The sequence below is a fragment of the Saccopteryx bilineata genome, chromosome 3 (genome assembly GCF_036850765.1).
Source record: "Saccopteryx bilineata isolate mSacBil1 chromosome 3, mSacBil1_pri_phased_curated, whole genome shotgun sequence".
Lineage (NCBI taxonomy): Eukaryota > Metazoa > Chordata > Mammalia > Chiroptera > Emballonuridae > Saccopteryx > Saccopteryx bilineata.
The window spans coordinates 249,320,247-249,333,400 of record NC_089492.1 but is presented as its reverse complement, the minus strand read 5'-3'; the positions used below and the strand labels follow the sequence as shown (position 1 = coordinate 249,333,400).

Sequence of the window (13,154 nt, the reverse complement as noted above, 5' to 3'; positions counted from 1 at the left end):
CCATTCTCAAACTGGAGAATTCCCATTCCTCTTTTAAGACATAACTCTGGAGTTATCACCTCCAGGAGGCTTTTACTGACTGCTAGGTTAGCAACTGCTACCTCTGGGCCTCAAAACCACCGATCTTCCTCTACCCTAGCATCTGGAGCACATCTGCTCTTGCCCTTTCCTATCTGCTCTCTACAGGACAGCCAGAGGGATCTTTTTATAACACAGGACTCAGTGCTGCTTACTCATTTTTTAAAAAAAGAAGAACCTTCTGTAAGGTCGGTGGATAATGGGGAAAGGTCACATGGGGAACTTTGGCTAGGACCGCCCACAACCAAGCGCACCAAAAGAAACTTCCCAGGAACCCTTTGGAAAAGAGCAACACCTCCGTCAGCCAGTGATATTTCACCACGTCATATTAGCTCGACCACCCTATGGACCCTTCAAATATCTCTCACGAGGGTCACCCCTTGCGACTTCTCTGAGCCCTGCCCTCCCAGGACCAGAGAACCTCGTTGGGCGGGAAGCGCTCTGTACCAATAAAGCCTTTTATTATTCCACACTTCGTGGCTCCAGCCCCTACTTTCCTTCTCGGTGGGGAAAAATACCTTACACCTTCATTTCTTAGCTGGTGTGTGTGTGTGTGTGTGTGTGTGTGTCAGAGACAGAGAGAGAGACAGGGAGAGGGACAGATGGAAACAGACAGACAGGAAGGGACAGAAATGAGAAGCATCGATTCTTTGTTGCAGCACCTTAGTTGTTCATTGACTGCTTTCTCATATGTGCCTTGACCATGGGGCTACAGCAGAGTGAGTGACCCCTTGCTCAAGCCAGTGACCTTCGGCTCAAGCTAGTGAGCTGTGCTCAAATCAGATAAGCCTGTGCTCAAGCCAGCGACCTCGGGGTTTCAAACTTGGGTCCTCTGCGTCCCAGTCCGATGTTCTATCCACTGAGCCACTGCCTAGTCAGTCCATTTGTTAGTTTAAAGACCATAATCTCTATTATAGCCTACCAAGTTCTGTGTATCCTCAGAACACAGAAGGATACACAGAATTTGGTAGGCTATAATAGAGATTATTATTCTGGCTGCTCTACACCTTCTCCTCTCACTCTTTGCTCTCTCTGCCTCAGCTGAACTCCAGCATTGCTTCTCAATGCACCATGTTTCTCTCCCCTCAGGACCTTTGCATTTGCTTACAGGTTTCAACCTGGCTAATTTCTATTCATTCTTTAGAGCTTAGCTCAAACCTTTATTTTTCTTAGAAGCTTTCCTTGTACCCTGCCCCACCCATACTCTTAATCCTAGCTTATTTTTTTTAGTGTGCATGAACAAGAGAAACAGACAGACAGGAAAGAAGAGAGATAAGAAGTATCAACTCATAGTTATGGCACCTTATTTGTTCAGTGATTGCTTAAAGTGATTGCTTTCTCATGTGTTCCTTGACTAGGGAGGGGGTGCTTCAGCCAAGCCAGTGACTCTGTGCTCAGGCTAGTAACCTTGGGCTTAAGCCAGTGACTTTGGGCTTCAAGCCAGTGACCTTAGGGCTCAAGCCAGTGACCATGGGGTCATGTCTATGATCCTACACTCAAACCAGCGACCTCGCACTCAAGCTGGATGAGTTGGCGCTCAAGCCAGTGACCTCGGGGTTTGAAACCTGGGTTCTAAGTATTCCAAGCCAAGGCTCTATCCATTGTGCCACCCCCTGGTCAGGTACCCCAACCCTAGTTTAGGTGGTACTTACCACAATAGTCACTTTATTTATTCTTTTTTTTTCTGTATTTTTCTGAAGCCGAAAACGGGGAGAGACAGTCAGACAGACTCCCGCATGCGCCCGACCGGGATCCACCCAGCACGCCCACCAGGGGACTACGCTCTGCCCACCAGGGGGCGTCCCTCTGTTGCGACCAGAGCCACTCTAGCGCCTGGGGCAGAGGCCGAGGACCCATCCCCAGCGCCCGGGCCATCTTTGCTCCAGTGGAGCCTCGGCTGCGGGAGGGGAAGAGAGAGACAGAGAGGAAGGACAGGGGGAGGGTGGAGAAGCAGATGGGCGCTTCTCCTGTGTGCCCTGACTGGGAATCGAACCCAGGACTTCTGCACGCCAGGCCGACGCTCTACCACTGAGCCAACTGGCCAGGGCCACAATAGTCACTTTAGAGCTATTTATGAATTATTTAATACCTGTGTCCCGCTAAGAACCACATTGTCTTGTACATCACTGCATAAGAGGTACCTACAGCAGAACCTGGCGTAGAACAGTTGCTCAAGAAGTATTTAGCCCTGTCCCGGTAGCTTGGTTGGTTGGAGTGTCCTTCAAATGTGCCAAGGTTGCAGGTTCAATCCTCAGTTGGGGCAAATGTGTGAGCCAACCACATTTGGGTGCATGGATGAGTGGAAAAACAAATCAGTGTTTTTCTCTCTCTCATTCTCTTCTTTCCTCTCTCTAAAATTAAAAAAAAAAAAAATTTAAAAAGAGGAAGTAGGCCCTGGCCGGTTGGCTCAGCGGTAGAGCGTCGGCCTGGCGTGCGGGGGACCCGGGTTCGATTCCCGGCCAGGGCACATAGGAGAAGCGCCCATTTGCTTTTCCACCCCCCCTTCCTTCCTCTCTGTCTCTCTCTCCCCCTCCCGCAGCCGAGGCTCCATTGGCGCAAAGATGGCCGGGGCGCTGGGGATGGCTCCTTGGCCTCTGCCCCAGGCGCTAGAGTGGCTCTGGTCGCGGCAGAGCGACGCCCCGGAGGGGCAGAGCATCGCCCCCTGGTGGGCAGAGCTTCGCCCCTGGTGGGCGTGCCAGGTGGATCCCGGTCGGGCGCATGCGGGAGTCTGTCTGACTGTCTCTCCCCATTTCCAGCTTTGGAAAAATACAAAAAATAAAAATAAAAATAAAAAATAAAAAGAGAAAGTATTTGTTGAATGATTAAGAGTGCTTAGCCCCTACTGCATTATACAAAATCCCCAGTTTACCTGGCTTCTCTAATGACAGCTTGTGAGCTCCCAGAAAACTAGGTCAGTGTCAGCACCCAGCACCATGTTTGGCATTTAGTGGAGCTCAGTAGGGGTTTTCTGAGTGTGGGAATCACTATGATGTGCTGCCCAGATGCCCTGTTAGTGAAGACTTAGGACACCAGTGCTGTCAGTGGAAAGCCTTTAACTGTCAGCCCCTCCAGGGACAGAGCCACCTTGATTTCTGTCATACCTCTTCTCAGATGACCCTATATTCAATGACTGATGAAGGTAAGGATATAAAAGCCTGGTCAATTTAGTTTATCTGGGACAACTCTGATGAGCTGTTCTAGCTTGAGTCCCTGTAGAGCCAGCCAAAACTGCCTGTGGGCTTGCACGGAGCTCTGGACTTCTGCCCACTCCTGTTCCTGCCTCTCCCTTCCATGGGTGTTGACTCCCAGAATGTTTCCTTATAAACATCCTGCGCTGCAACCCAATCTCAGAATCTGCTTCCCAGTTCGCCAACCTGCAACAAGCCCTTCCCCTTCTCCATGCCACCCCTTTCGAGAACAATTCATTCATTCACCTGAAGTGAGTAGACACCACACAGCTGACAAAGCTTTTCCTACCCTTTTATTCTATTTCTCCCATTCTATACTGCCTACCTGTGGCAAGAAGGGAGGCTAGCCCCACTGAACAGATGGAGAAACTGAGGCCCAGAAGGGTAGCGTGACAAGCCTGAGGTCAATGTGCTAATTAGAAGCTAGCTTTCCGATCCAGATTTTCACCTCCTTTCTCTACCAAGTCTCTGCATCCTAGAACAAGAGAGAATTTGGATTTGTGGCTTTGCGATCTAGGAAGGCGCGCGGAGTCCAACACTCCCGTAATAAGGATGGGGAAACTGAGGTCCAGAGCCTGACTTCCCACCACTCATAGAAGAGAACGAGAACGAGAACGAGAAGGGGGCGCGTCCCGCCTCGCAGGCCGGGTGGCGCCGGGCCGCCTCCTCCCGCCCCCCACGCCGGGTCCCCCCGCCCAGTCCTTGCCCTAGCAACGCGGCCACCGTGGGAGCAAGTCATGGTGGCTGCACTGTTGGCGGCGTGGCTGCTCCTGGTGGTCGTGGCTTGCTCACAGCGGGAGCAGGACTTCTACGACTTCAAAGCTGTCAACATCCGGGGCAAGTTGGTGTCGCTGGAGAAGTACCGTGGTTCGGTGAGTGTACGCTCGCGGGGCCTCGGTGCTGCTCCTGCAGGGCCTGATGGGGGCGTCCTGCGGCCCGGGAGCCTGCCGGGTGTGGCTCCGAGGGGGCTTCCACCACCCGGCGACCCAGACCTGGATCCCCGCCCCCACCCCGGCATTCCTCCGAGGGCGTGGCGCCCGCGGATCCTGCTCAGGGTCTGTCCTGCGACTACGTGGCAGGGCCCTAGCTAGCAGGAAAATCCGAAACTCTCGCAGGCAACCGACTCTGTTATCACTGACTGCGACTATGGGCAGTGGGTCCGGACCCCTCCCAGAGGCTGGATACCTCGGCTCAGCCTTTGTCGCGCAAGTGTGGAAAAAGTAACCCTACCATCCTGCGGCCTTTGTCTCTCCGATCCCCAGTTTCCGTGTCTGCACTGAGGGAGTTGATGATACTGAGTCCAACGAGAACATTGTAGAAAAGAAAGGGAGTGCACGGGTACCTAACCCAGATCATTCTCCACGGAGGACACTAAGGCCCAGAGAGGGAGACACTTGTACAGGGACCCACAGTACTCTAAAGCACAGAGCCTGGAGGAGAACCACTCATCCACCTTTGGTCTGCTCTAGGCAAACTCCTAAGATGGCAGCTGATGGTGAAATATAAGAGCCATCCAGGCTAACTCCTTACCAAGAGGGCATCTCAGCTCAGAGAGGACTTCAGAGAGGAAGTATGTGGGGTGAGTCTGAAACAAAAGTGGGTTTTAGCAAGACTAAGAAGAACATTTCAGGCAGAGAACTGTCCATGTCAAGGCTCTGTTGCAAACAGCAAAAAGTGGGATGGAGGGGTGGGGTTGGGGGTGGTGGCTTCAAGCAGTCATGTTTAAAGGAGTATAAAGCGTGAGGCTGAGAGTGGTGGAAGATGAGGCTGAAGAGGGTAAGGAGACACCAAGAGGGGCCTTGAACACTATAGTAAGAGGCCTAGATGTTGCACCATGTGGAATGAAGAGTCCTCCAAGTCCACTTCTCAAGTGAGGCTGTAGTGTGGGAAGGACGGGGAGTTGGTCTCTAATGAACAGGTGGGCTCACTGTCCAGTGGATGGACCACAAAGAAATGGCTGTCAGCATTTTTCTCCAGGGAGCAAGGCCATCTTTAGTGAACAAAGTACTCTTTAAGCCTTTAAATTCTAGTGGCAGTAATCTTTGTCCTGATTGTCTCCCAAAGAATTGTGAGTTTTAAATTAGATGACATTGTGGAACACGTGGTAGAATGCTCTGTACTGTGTTTGGTGGGTCCCAGCCAGAGCTGCATCCAGAACTCAGAGCAAGAGCCAATAAGAACAAGGTCCATTCCCATCCAGGCCTCTTCTTCCCCCAGTACAACTGGCCACAGAGCCCCAGTTTACCACCTGACAAGCTCTGCTTACTCATTAATTCACCATTTCTTATTGAACAACTGCTGTATACTAAGTACTAGGCCAGCACTGGGGATACAGTGATGAACAAAACAGACAAGTTTCCACTTTAATAGAGCTTATTTATATAAGGTGAAGAGGAGAGAGAAAAGAAAAAAGGAACAGAAAAACAAAAAAGGTAACTCCTAGTAGTAATAAGTGCTATGACAAGAATAGAACAAAGTCTATTTATTTTCAGAAATAAGAAGACATTTAGGATGCAAGGATCAGAAATCCTGGAGAAAAATGACCTAGAGAAGTAATCTCAGAATTCTGTGTTTTAATACTCTAGGTCAGTGGTTTTCAACCACTGGTCTGCCAGAAGTTTTGTGCCAGTCTGCAAAAGAGTTAACCACCCTGATGTTGACGGGCAGTTGAAAACCACTACTCTGGGTCATTGGTAAATGCATGGGAGTGAGAGGCCAAGAAATCAATCAGAAAGAAACTGAAGAAGAAGAAAAAAGTCACACAACTACTAAGCAGTAGAGTTAGAATTTGAACCCAGGCAGACTAACTCCAGAGCCCATGTCCTTAAACACCAGGTATAGAAGGAAACCAGCAATAGTCCAGGAAAGCTGTAAATGATGCTGCATTAACTGCAAGCTAGATCTGTCAGTTGGGCAGTTTTTGTGAGCAGAATAGTTACTAGCTCATTATGTATATTTTATCATAATTTTTTTAAATTAAAAAAGTTTACTGCCTTCCACTATATGTTTGGCACAAGGTGCAGCCCTGGAGATATAGTCATGAGCAAGACTATGATTTATGACTTCAGGCTGACTGAGAAGACAGTCATTTAGATCAGCATTGAGTATGAATGAATGAATGGGCAGCCATTTAGGAATGTGCTTCCTGCAGTGTGAGGTGATGTACTTGTAGGCCAAGTGTAGTGTGTGTATGTGTGTGAATGACTTGTTTATTTGCTTGCTACACAAACTATATGTATTTGGGTGGGTGTGTTTGGGTCACTTTAAGGATAAGCTTTTTGGTTTCAGGCATGAAACTAGTAGAAGCAGGATTTTCTTCCTTCCAAAAGAGTGGGCAAACACACAAGATGCAGGTTAAAAATAAGCAATTTTTTTTTTTTGTATTTTTTCTGAAGCTGGAAACGGGGAGAGACACAGTCAGACAGACTCCCGCATGCGCCCGACCGGGATCCACCCGGCACGCCCACCAGGGGCAACGCTCTACCCACCAGGGGGCGATGACTCTGCCCCTCCGGGGCGTCGCTCTGCCGGGACCAGAGCCACTCTAGCGCCTGGGGCAGAGGTCAAGGAGCCATCCCCAGCGCCCGGGCCATCTTTGCTCCAATGGAGCCTTGGCTGCGGGAGGGGAAGAGAGAGACAGAGAGGAAGGAGGGGGGGAGGTGGAGAAGCAAATGGTCGCTTCTCCTATGTGCCCTGGCTGGGAATCGAACCTGGGTCCCCCGCATGCCAGGCCGACGCTCTACCACTGAGCCAACCGGCCAGGGCAAAAATAAGCAATTTTTAATGCTCTCAATGCCCAGGTATCAGGCAGAACAGAAAGAGGAAGACCCCTGACTAGGGAATGAAGCTAAGGATCCCAGTTTCTCACTACCGCAGACAGAATATGGCATATGCAGATGCAAATGGAGGCGGTGTTCTAACAGCCTGTGGCCCCAGCAAATGGACCACTCTCATCTGATGGAAGCAGGATGAAGGAGTTACAGCTCAGTGGTTTTCAACTGAAGATAATTTTGCTCCCCCGGGGGACATTTAGCAATGTGTGGAGACATTTTTGATTGTCAGGACTAGGCATCAAGTGAGTAAAGGCCAAGGATGCTGCTAAGCATCCTACAATGAACAGAATAGCCCCCTAACAACAAGTAATATCCAACCCAAAATGTCTAACCTGAGCAGTTTGTGCCTATGCGTGCCCAATTGCCCCTGGGAGATGGCCCCCTCTATGGGGGCAGCTGGTATAAACCTGGCTCTTCTAAAAAGGTGGCCAGAAAGATAAGGCTGGGCAGTCCATACACAAGGTAAGATTTAAAATCCTAGCTTGACCTGTGGTGGTGCAGTGGATAAAGAGTCGGCCTGGAATGCTAAGGTCGCCAGTTTGAAACCCCAGTCAAGGCACATATGAAAATGAACTACTATGAGTTGATGTTTCCTGCTCCTCCACCCCTCCCCTTTCTTTCTCTCTCTCCTCTCTCTAAAATTCAATAAATAAAAAAATTTTAAATCCTTTAAAAATATATAATTAGAAGCTAAAAACATAGCATTGGTGCCAGAATTGTAATTGCAGTATTATAATCAAGTTCCATCAGCCAGCTTTATATTTGTCACCTAAAGGCGCTAAATAAATGTATATAAATTTCTTTTTATTATTATTAAGTAAGAGGCAGGGAGGCAGGAGGCAGAGAGAAAGACTCCCACATGTGCCCTGGCCAGGATCCACCTGCAAGTCCCCCTACAGGGTGATGCTCTGCCCATCTGGGACTGCTGCTCTGTTGCTCAGCAACCAAGCTATTTCAGCACCTGAGACAAGGCCATGGAGCCATCTTCAGTGCCTGGGGCCAACTTGCTCAAACCATTCAAGCCATGGCTGCAGGAGGGAGGGTGGGGAGCAAATGGTTGCTTCTCCTGTGTGCCCTGACCATGAGTCAAACCTGGAACTTCCACATGCCAGGCCAATGCTCTACTGCTGAGCCAACTGGCCAGAGAAAATGTATATAAATTAGTAAATTTATTATAAGGCCATAATAAATTTAAGGGTGAGTCTAGTGATAGAAGAAAGTGGTATCTGTTTACTGGAGGGAGAAGGGCAGGCAAAAAGGGATTGCCCTAGGGACCTTGGGGTCCTTTTAAGAAGAAAACCCATGTATGTCTATTTACTTGCACTTGTGATTGTGTATGTGTGCTCACTTATTCATTCAGTAGGCACTTTCTGAGACTTTTCCACACGTCAGGCTCTGGAGTGAAGTAGACATGCCCTCCATGGGTTCACATTTCAGAAGAGAGACTGACTTGTATTCAGACATCTACAATGATGAATGCTAGCTGATTGAGCCAGAAATTGAACCCAGGTCTACCTTTCTACTCCCCCACATCACTTCTTTTTTTTTTTTTTTTAAGATTTTATTTATTGATTTTAGAGAGAGGAGAGAGTATAGAAACAGGGGATGGGAGGAACAGGAAGTATTAACTCAGTAGTTGCTTCTCCTACATGCCTTGACCAGGCAAGCTCAGGGTTTTGAACCGGCTAACCTCAGCATTCCAGGTCAACACTTTATCCACTGCGCTACCACAGGTCAGGCCCCACATCACTTCTTGATGTGAGCTCCCCAGTGTGTATGCCTCTCTCGGTGCTGTGTTTGTGGGCATGAGTGATGTGTGCTAATGTATCTTATATACTGTGCAGCATATGTATACCAATTTGTGAATATTGTGTGCTTATTCTCATGAATGTTCATGTATGTGTATGTACACATATCTGTAAGCCCTGTGTGTTTGATTTCACTTGTGCCTGTGTGCATGTGTTTGTGTATATGTGAAAATACTGCACTCACATTTACGTGTGTACGTCGTGTTTTTGTATGTATGAGAGATAGCATTAATTGTTGGGGAGATTCTCACATGTGGGCATGTCATGGCATGTATAAATGCATGCTTCTTCACTGGTTTGTGCATGTCTGGGTTTTGTCTTTGCCACTCAGGTGTCCCTGGTGGTGAACGTGGCTAGTGAGTGTGGCTTCACAGACCAGCACTACCGGGCCCTGCAGCAACTACAGCGGGACCTGGGGCCCCACCACTTCAACGTGCTTGCCTTCCCCTGCAACCAGTTTGGCCAACAGGAGCCTGACAGCAACAAGGAGATCGAGAGTTTTGCCCGCCACACCTATAGTGTCTCTTTCCCCATGTTTAGCAAGGTTGCAGTGACCGGCAGTGGTGCCCACCCTGCTTTCAAGTACCTGATCCGTAAGTCCTGATCCTTCCTCTCACCTTCCCTCAGCTGGCCGAGGCCAAGGCTCCCTGGGCAGCAGAATCCACTTTCCAGACCCTTGCCAGATGGGTTTATGGTCTGTGCCAGCATGCCAGCACCAATCTTTAAGGATGAGCTGAGGGGTTTCCTAAGAATATCTTCACCTAAGAACATCAGTAGTCCCCCAGAGTCACTCTTGCAGACATCTCTGGGATCCAGTTTTCATATGCAAGGGTTCCTGGAAGGAGAGTAGGCTCTCAGATTTCAGTCAATATAAATTACTTGGACTTTGGATGGAGCAACTGAGGTAGAGACAGAGAGGAGATGCCGCATGCCAGGGGAAGGCTGATAGGCATCTCCTGTCCTTAGTCAGAGTCAAAGTCCATAGGCCACAGGAGAGAAACCTGAGCTAAAATACCAGATGTCAATATTTAGAAATAGATCCCTTCTCCAGCCAGAAGCCTCAAAGCCACAAAATTGGGTCATGGGCCACACTTGTCATTATGGTCCTGTTTCCTCCTCCTGTGCCTTCTTTCCTTCTTTGGGGCTCCATGTTTTGCCTTCTCCCACTCCCTGCTTCTGGTCACCTTCATATCTCTCACACACACACCCCACCAACACATTCACCTGGAGAAGTGAACGAGAAACAACAGTGTAGCAAACAAAAGGTCCCTTACTGAGGTAGATTGGAATTTTGCCCTGTGGGTCAATCCTAATATTTGCTTTTTTTCCCCTGTGTGTTTTTATTAGTTCCTTTCCAGTTACCATAGTTATAGGTCAAACCTGGCCCCACTTTGGAAGCACCCAGGGAGCTGTTAAAAATACATTAGTTTGTAACCTACTGAAGCAGGGCCCAAGAATCTGCTTATTTGAAGCTCCCCGAACCACCACAACCATGGTTCAGATGCAACCAGTCCATGAACTAACATTTGGAAACCACTTAGATTTTATTTGAAAATAGGGTGTAGACTACTCAGTAGTTTGAGGTTTTTAATAAAGGAAGCTCTGATACTGCTTTATCAAGCACTTCACAGAATCCTAGAGCAGTAGTTCTCAACATTGACACCACATTAGAATCTTCTGGGGAGTTATTGAACAATACTGATGCCCGAGTCTTACCCCAGAGATTCTGATTTAAATGGTTTGTGAGAGGAAGAGGACTGAGCATCAGGATTTTAAAAACTCTCCAGTTAACTCTAACTAATAGAACCGCTGCTTTAAGGGAAGAATGGACACTGATAGTGGAATTCCCGGAGAGGGTACACAGGAAAGTACACTTTGCTCTCCTTCCTTTTTCTCTAGAAACTTCTGGAAAGGAGCCCACTTGGAACTTCTGGAAGTACCTAGTGGCCCCAGATGGAAAGGTGGTAGGGGCTTGGGACCCAACTGTGTCGGTGGAGGAGATCAGACCCCAGATCACAGCACTTGTGAGGAAGCTCATCCTGAGGAAGCGAGAAGACTTATAACCACTTTCTCTCCGCTCCCACTGTTCCCCCCCCACACACACCTCCCATGGGTAACCAAAGCAAACTCAAATGGTGCTTGAAAGGGAGAGATCATGACTCTCCTTCCTCCACTTTTATCTCACTTACTCCCGTGGGGGAAAAGTTCCAGTATTTTTGATGATTTGAATCTTAGAGCAACCTATCAGAACTCCTGGTCAACAAGAGCTCTTGACCAATGAATCACCAGCTAATAAGAACTTCTAGCCCATGAAAACATGTGGCAAATAGAAGTATATCAAGCAATAATCTTCTACCTATTAAGAACTCTATAAAACATGGCCAATTCCTACCTCACAGGGCTGTTGTGAGGATTAATGAATGACCTATAAATGTGCCTAGGGCAGTGTCAGCTCAATAAGATGCATTCAATAAATATTTTTTTGCAAAAAAACCCCAAAACTAACTTGTGATCAATGAAAACTTGCACCCAACATGAATTTCCAGCTAATGAGAATCTAGGTCAAACATTTGTTGTTGTTGTTTTCCTCTGTATTATTATTTTTTTAAACTTTTTAAAAAAGACTTTATTCAATTTTCAAAGAGGAGAGAGAGAGAGGGAAAGAGGGAGAAAAAGAGAGAGAGAGAAGAGGGAGAGGAGCAGGGAGCATCAACTCCCATATGTGCCTTGACCAGGCAAGCCCAGGGTTTCGAACTGGCGACCTCAGTGTTCCAGGTTGACGCTTTATCCCACTGCGCCACCACGGGTCAGGCTGTATTATTTTTTTTAATTACAAAAATAATGTAAATTTATTGTAAGATAATACAGGATGACATGATAAAATGAAAATGTACCCCTTGCCTGAACAGGTGGTGGTGTTGCAGATAGAATGTCGGTCTGGCACACAGAAGACCCAGGTTCAAAACCCCAAGCTCACCAGCTTAAGCGCAGGCTCACGCTTGAGTGCGGGTTCACCTGCTTGAGCATGGATGGGATCACAGACATGAACCTATGGTCACTGGCTTGAACCCAACGGTCACTGGCTTGAAACCCAAGGTCACTAGTTAGAGCCCAAGGTCTCTGGCTAGGCTGGAGCTTCCCAGTCTTGACACATATGAGAAAGCAATCAATGAAAAACTAAGATGCCACAACAAACAATTGATGCTTCTCATCTCCCTTCCTGTCCGTCTCTCTCTCTCACGCGCACACTAAAGAAAAAAGAAAATGGGCCCTGGCCGGTTGGCTCAGCGGTAGAGCGTCGGCTTGGCATGCGGGGGACCCGGGTTCGATTCCCGGCCAGGGCACATAGGAGAGGCGCCCATTTGCTTCTCCATCCCCTCCCCCTCCTTCCTCTCTGTCTCTCTCTTCCCCTCCCGCAGCCAAGGCTCCATTGGAGCAAAGATGGCCCGGGTGCTGGGGATGGCTCCTTGGCCTCTGCCCCAGGCGCTAGAGTGGCTCTGGTCACGGCAGAGTGACACCCCGGAGGGGCAGGGCATCGCCCCCTGGTGGGCAGAGCATCGCCCCTGGTGGGCGTGCCGGGTGGATCCCGGTCGGGCACATGCGGGAGTCTGTCTGACTGTTTCTCCCCGTTTCCAGCTTCAGAAGAAAAAAGAAAAAAAAAAAAAGAAAATGTACCCCTCATATTTTATATGCCTGTTCTCTGGAAGTAAATATAAGAAGCCAATCATTATGACTCAATGATAATCCATTGACCAAAAGTACACTACAATAACAAATAAGCAAAAGATATGAATAGATAATTCATAAAATATAGACGGATAATAAAGATATAAAAAGATAGCTTCATTCAAATAGGAAAGATTTTTTTAAATTTAGAAATTAAAGTTAAGGGAATGACATTGGTCCATAGGAGCACATAGGTTTCAGGTATACAACCCATAGCATGTGAACTATTCACTGTATTGTGTGCCTATTACCCAAAGTCAAAACACTCATCAGTTTATTTCATACCCTTTACTACCCTCCAAATCCCCCTAAGTAAGAAAGATTTTTAAAGTAATAATACCCTTTGTTGGTAAGGATGTGGGGAAATGGGCATTTGCATAAACTATTGTTGGGACAATAAATTGGCACAAGTTTTTGGTGGCTGATTTGGCAATATCTTCTAAAACAAAGTGTTCATACCCTTTTATTCATTATTTATCCTTTTGGAAGACTCTCAAACTGCGCAAATATATATATATATA

The 13,154-nt window shown here is 47.9% G+C and overlaps 1 protein-coding gene across 1 annotated transcript; it reads left to right on the top strand.

Moving 5' to 3' along the window:
- Positions 1–3,959: 3,959 nt before the first annotated feature.
- GPX7 (glutathione peroxidase 7) lies at positions 3,960–11,398 on the top strand. The gene is made up of 3 exons (XM_066265012.1): positions 3,960–4,138; positions 9,239–9,500; positions 10,807–11,398. The coding sequence occupies exons 1-3, from the start codon at positions 4,004–4,006 to the stop codon at positions 10,968–10,970; spliced, it is 561 nt and encodes a 186-aa protein (XP_066121109.1). The 5' UTR covers positions 3,960–4,003; the 3' UTR covers positions 10,971–11,398.
- Positions 11,399–13,154: the final 1,756 nt, after the last annotated feature.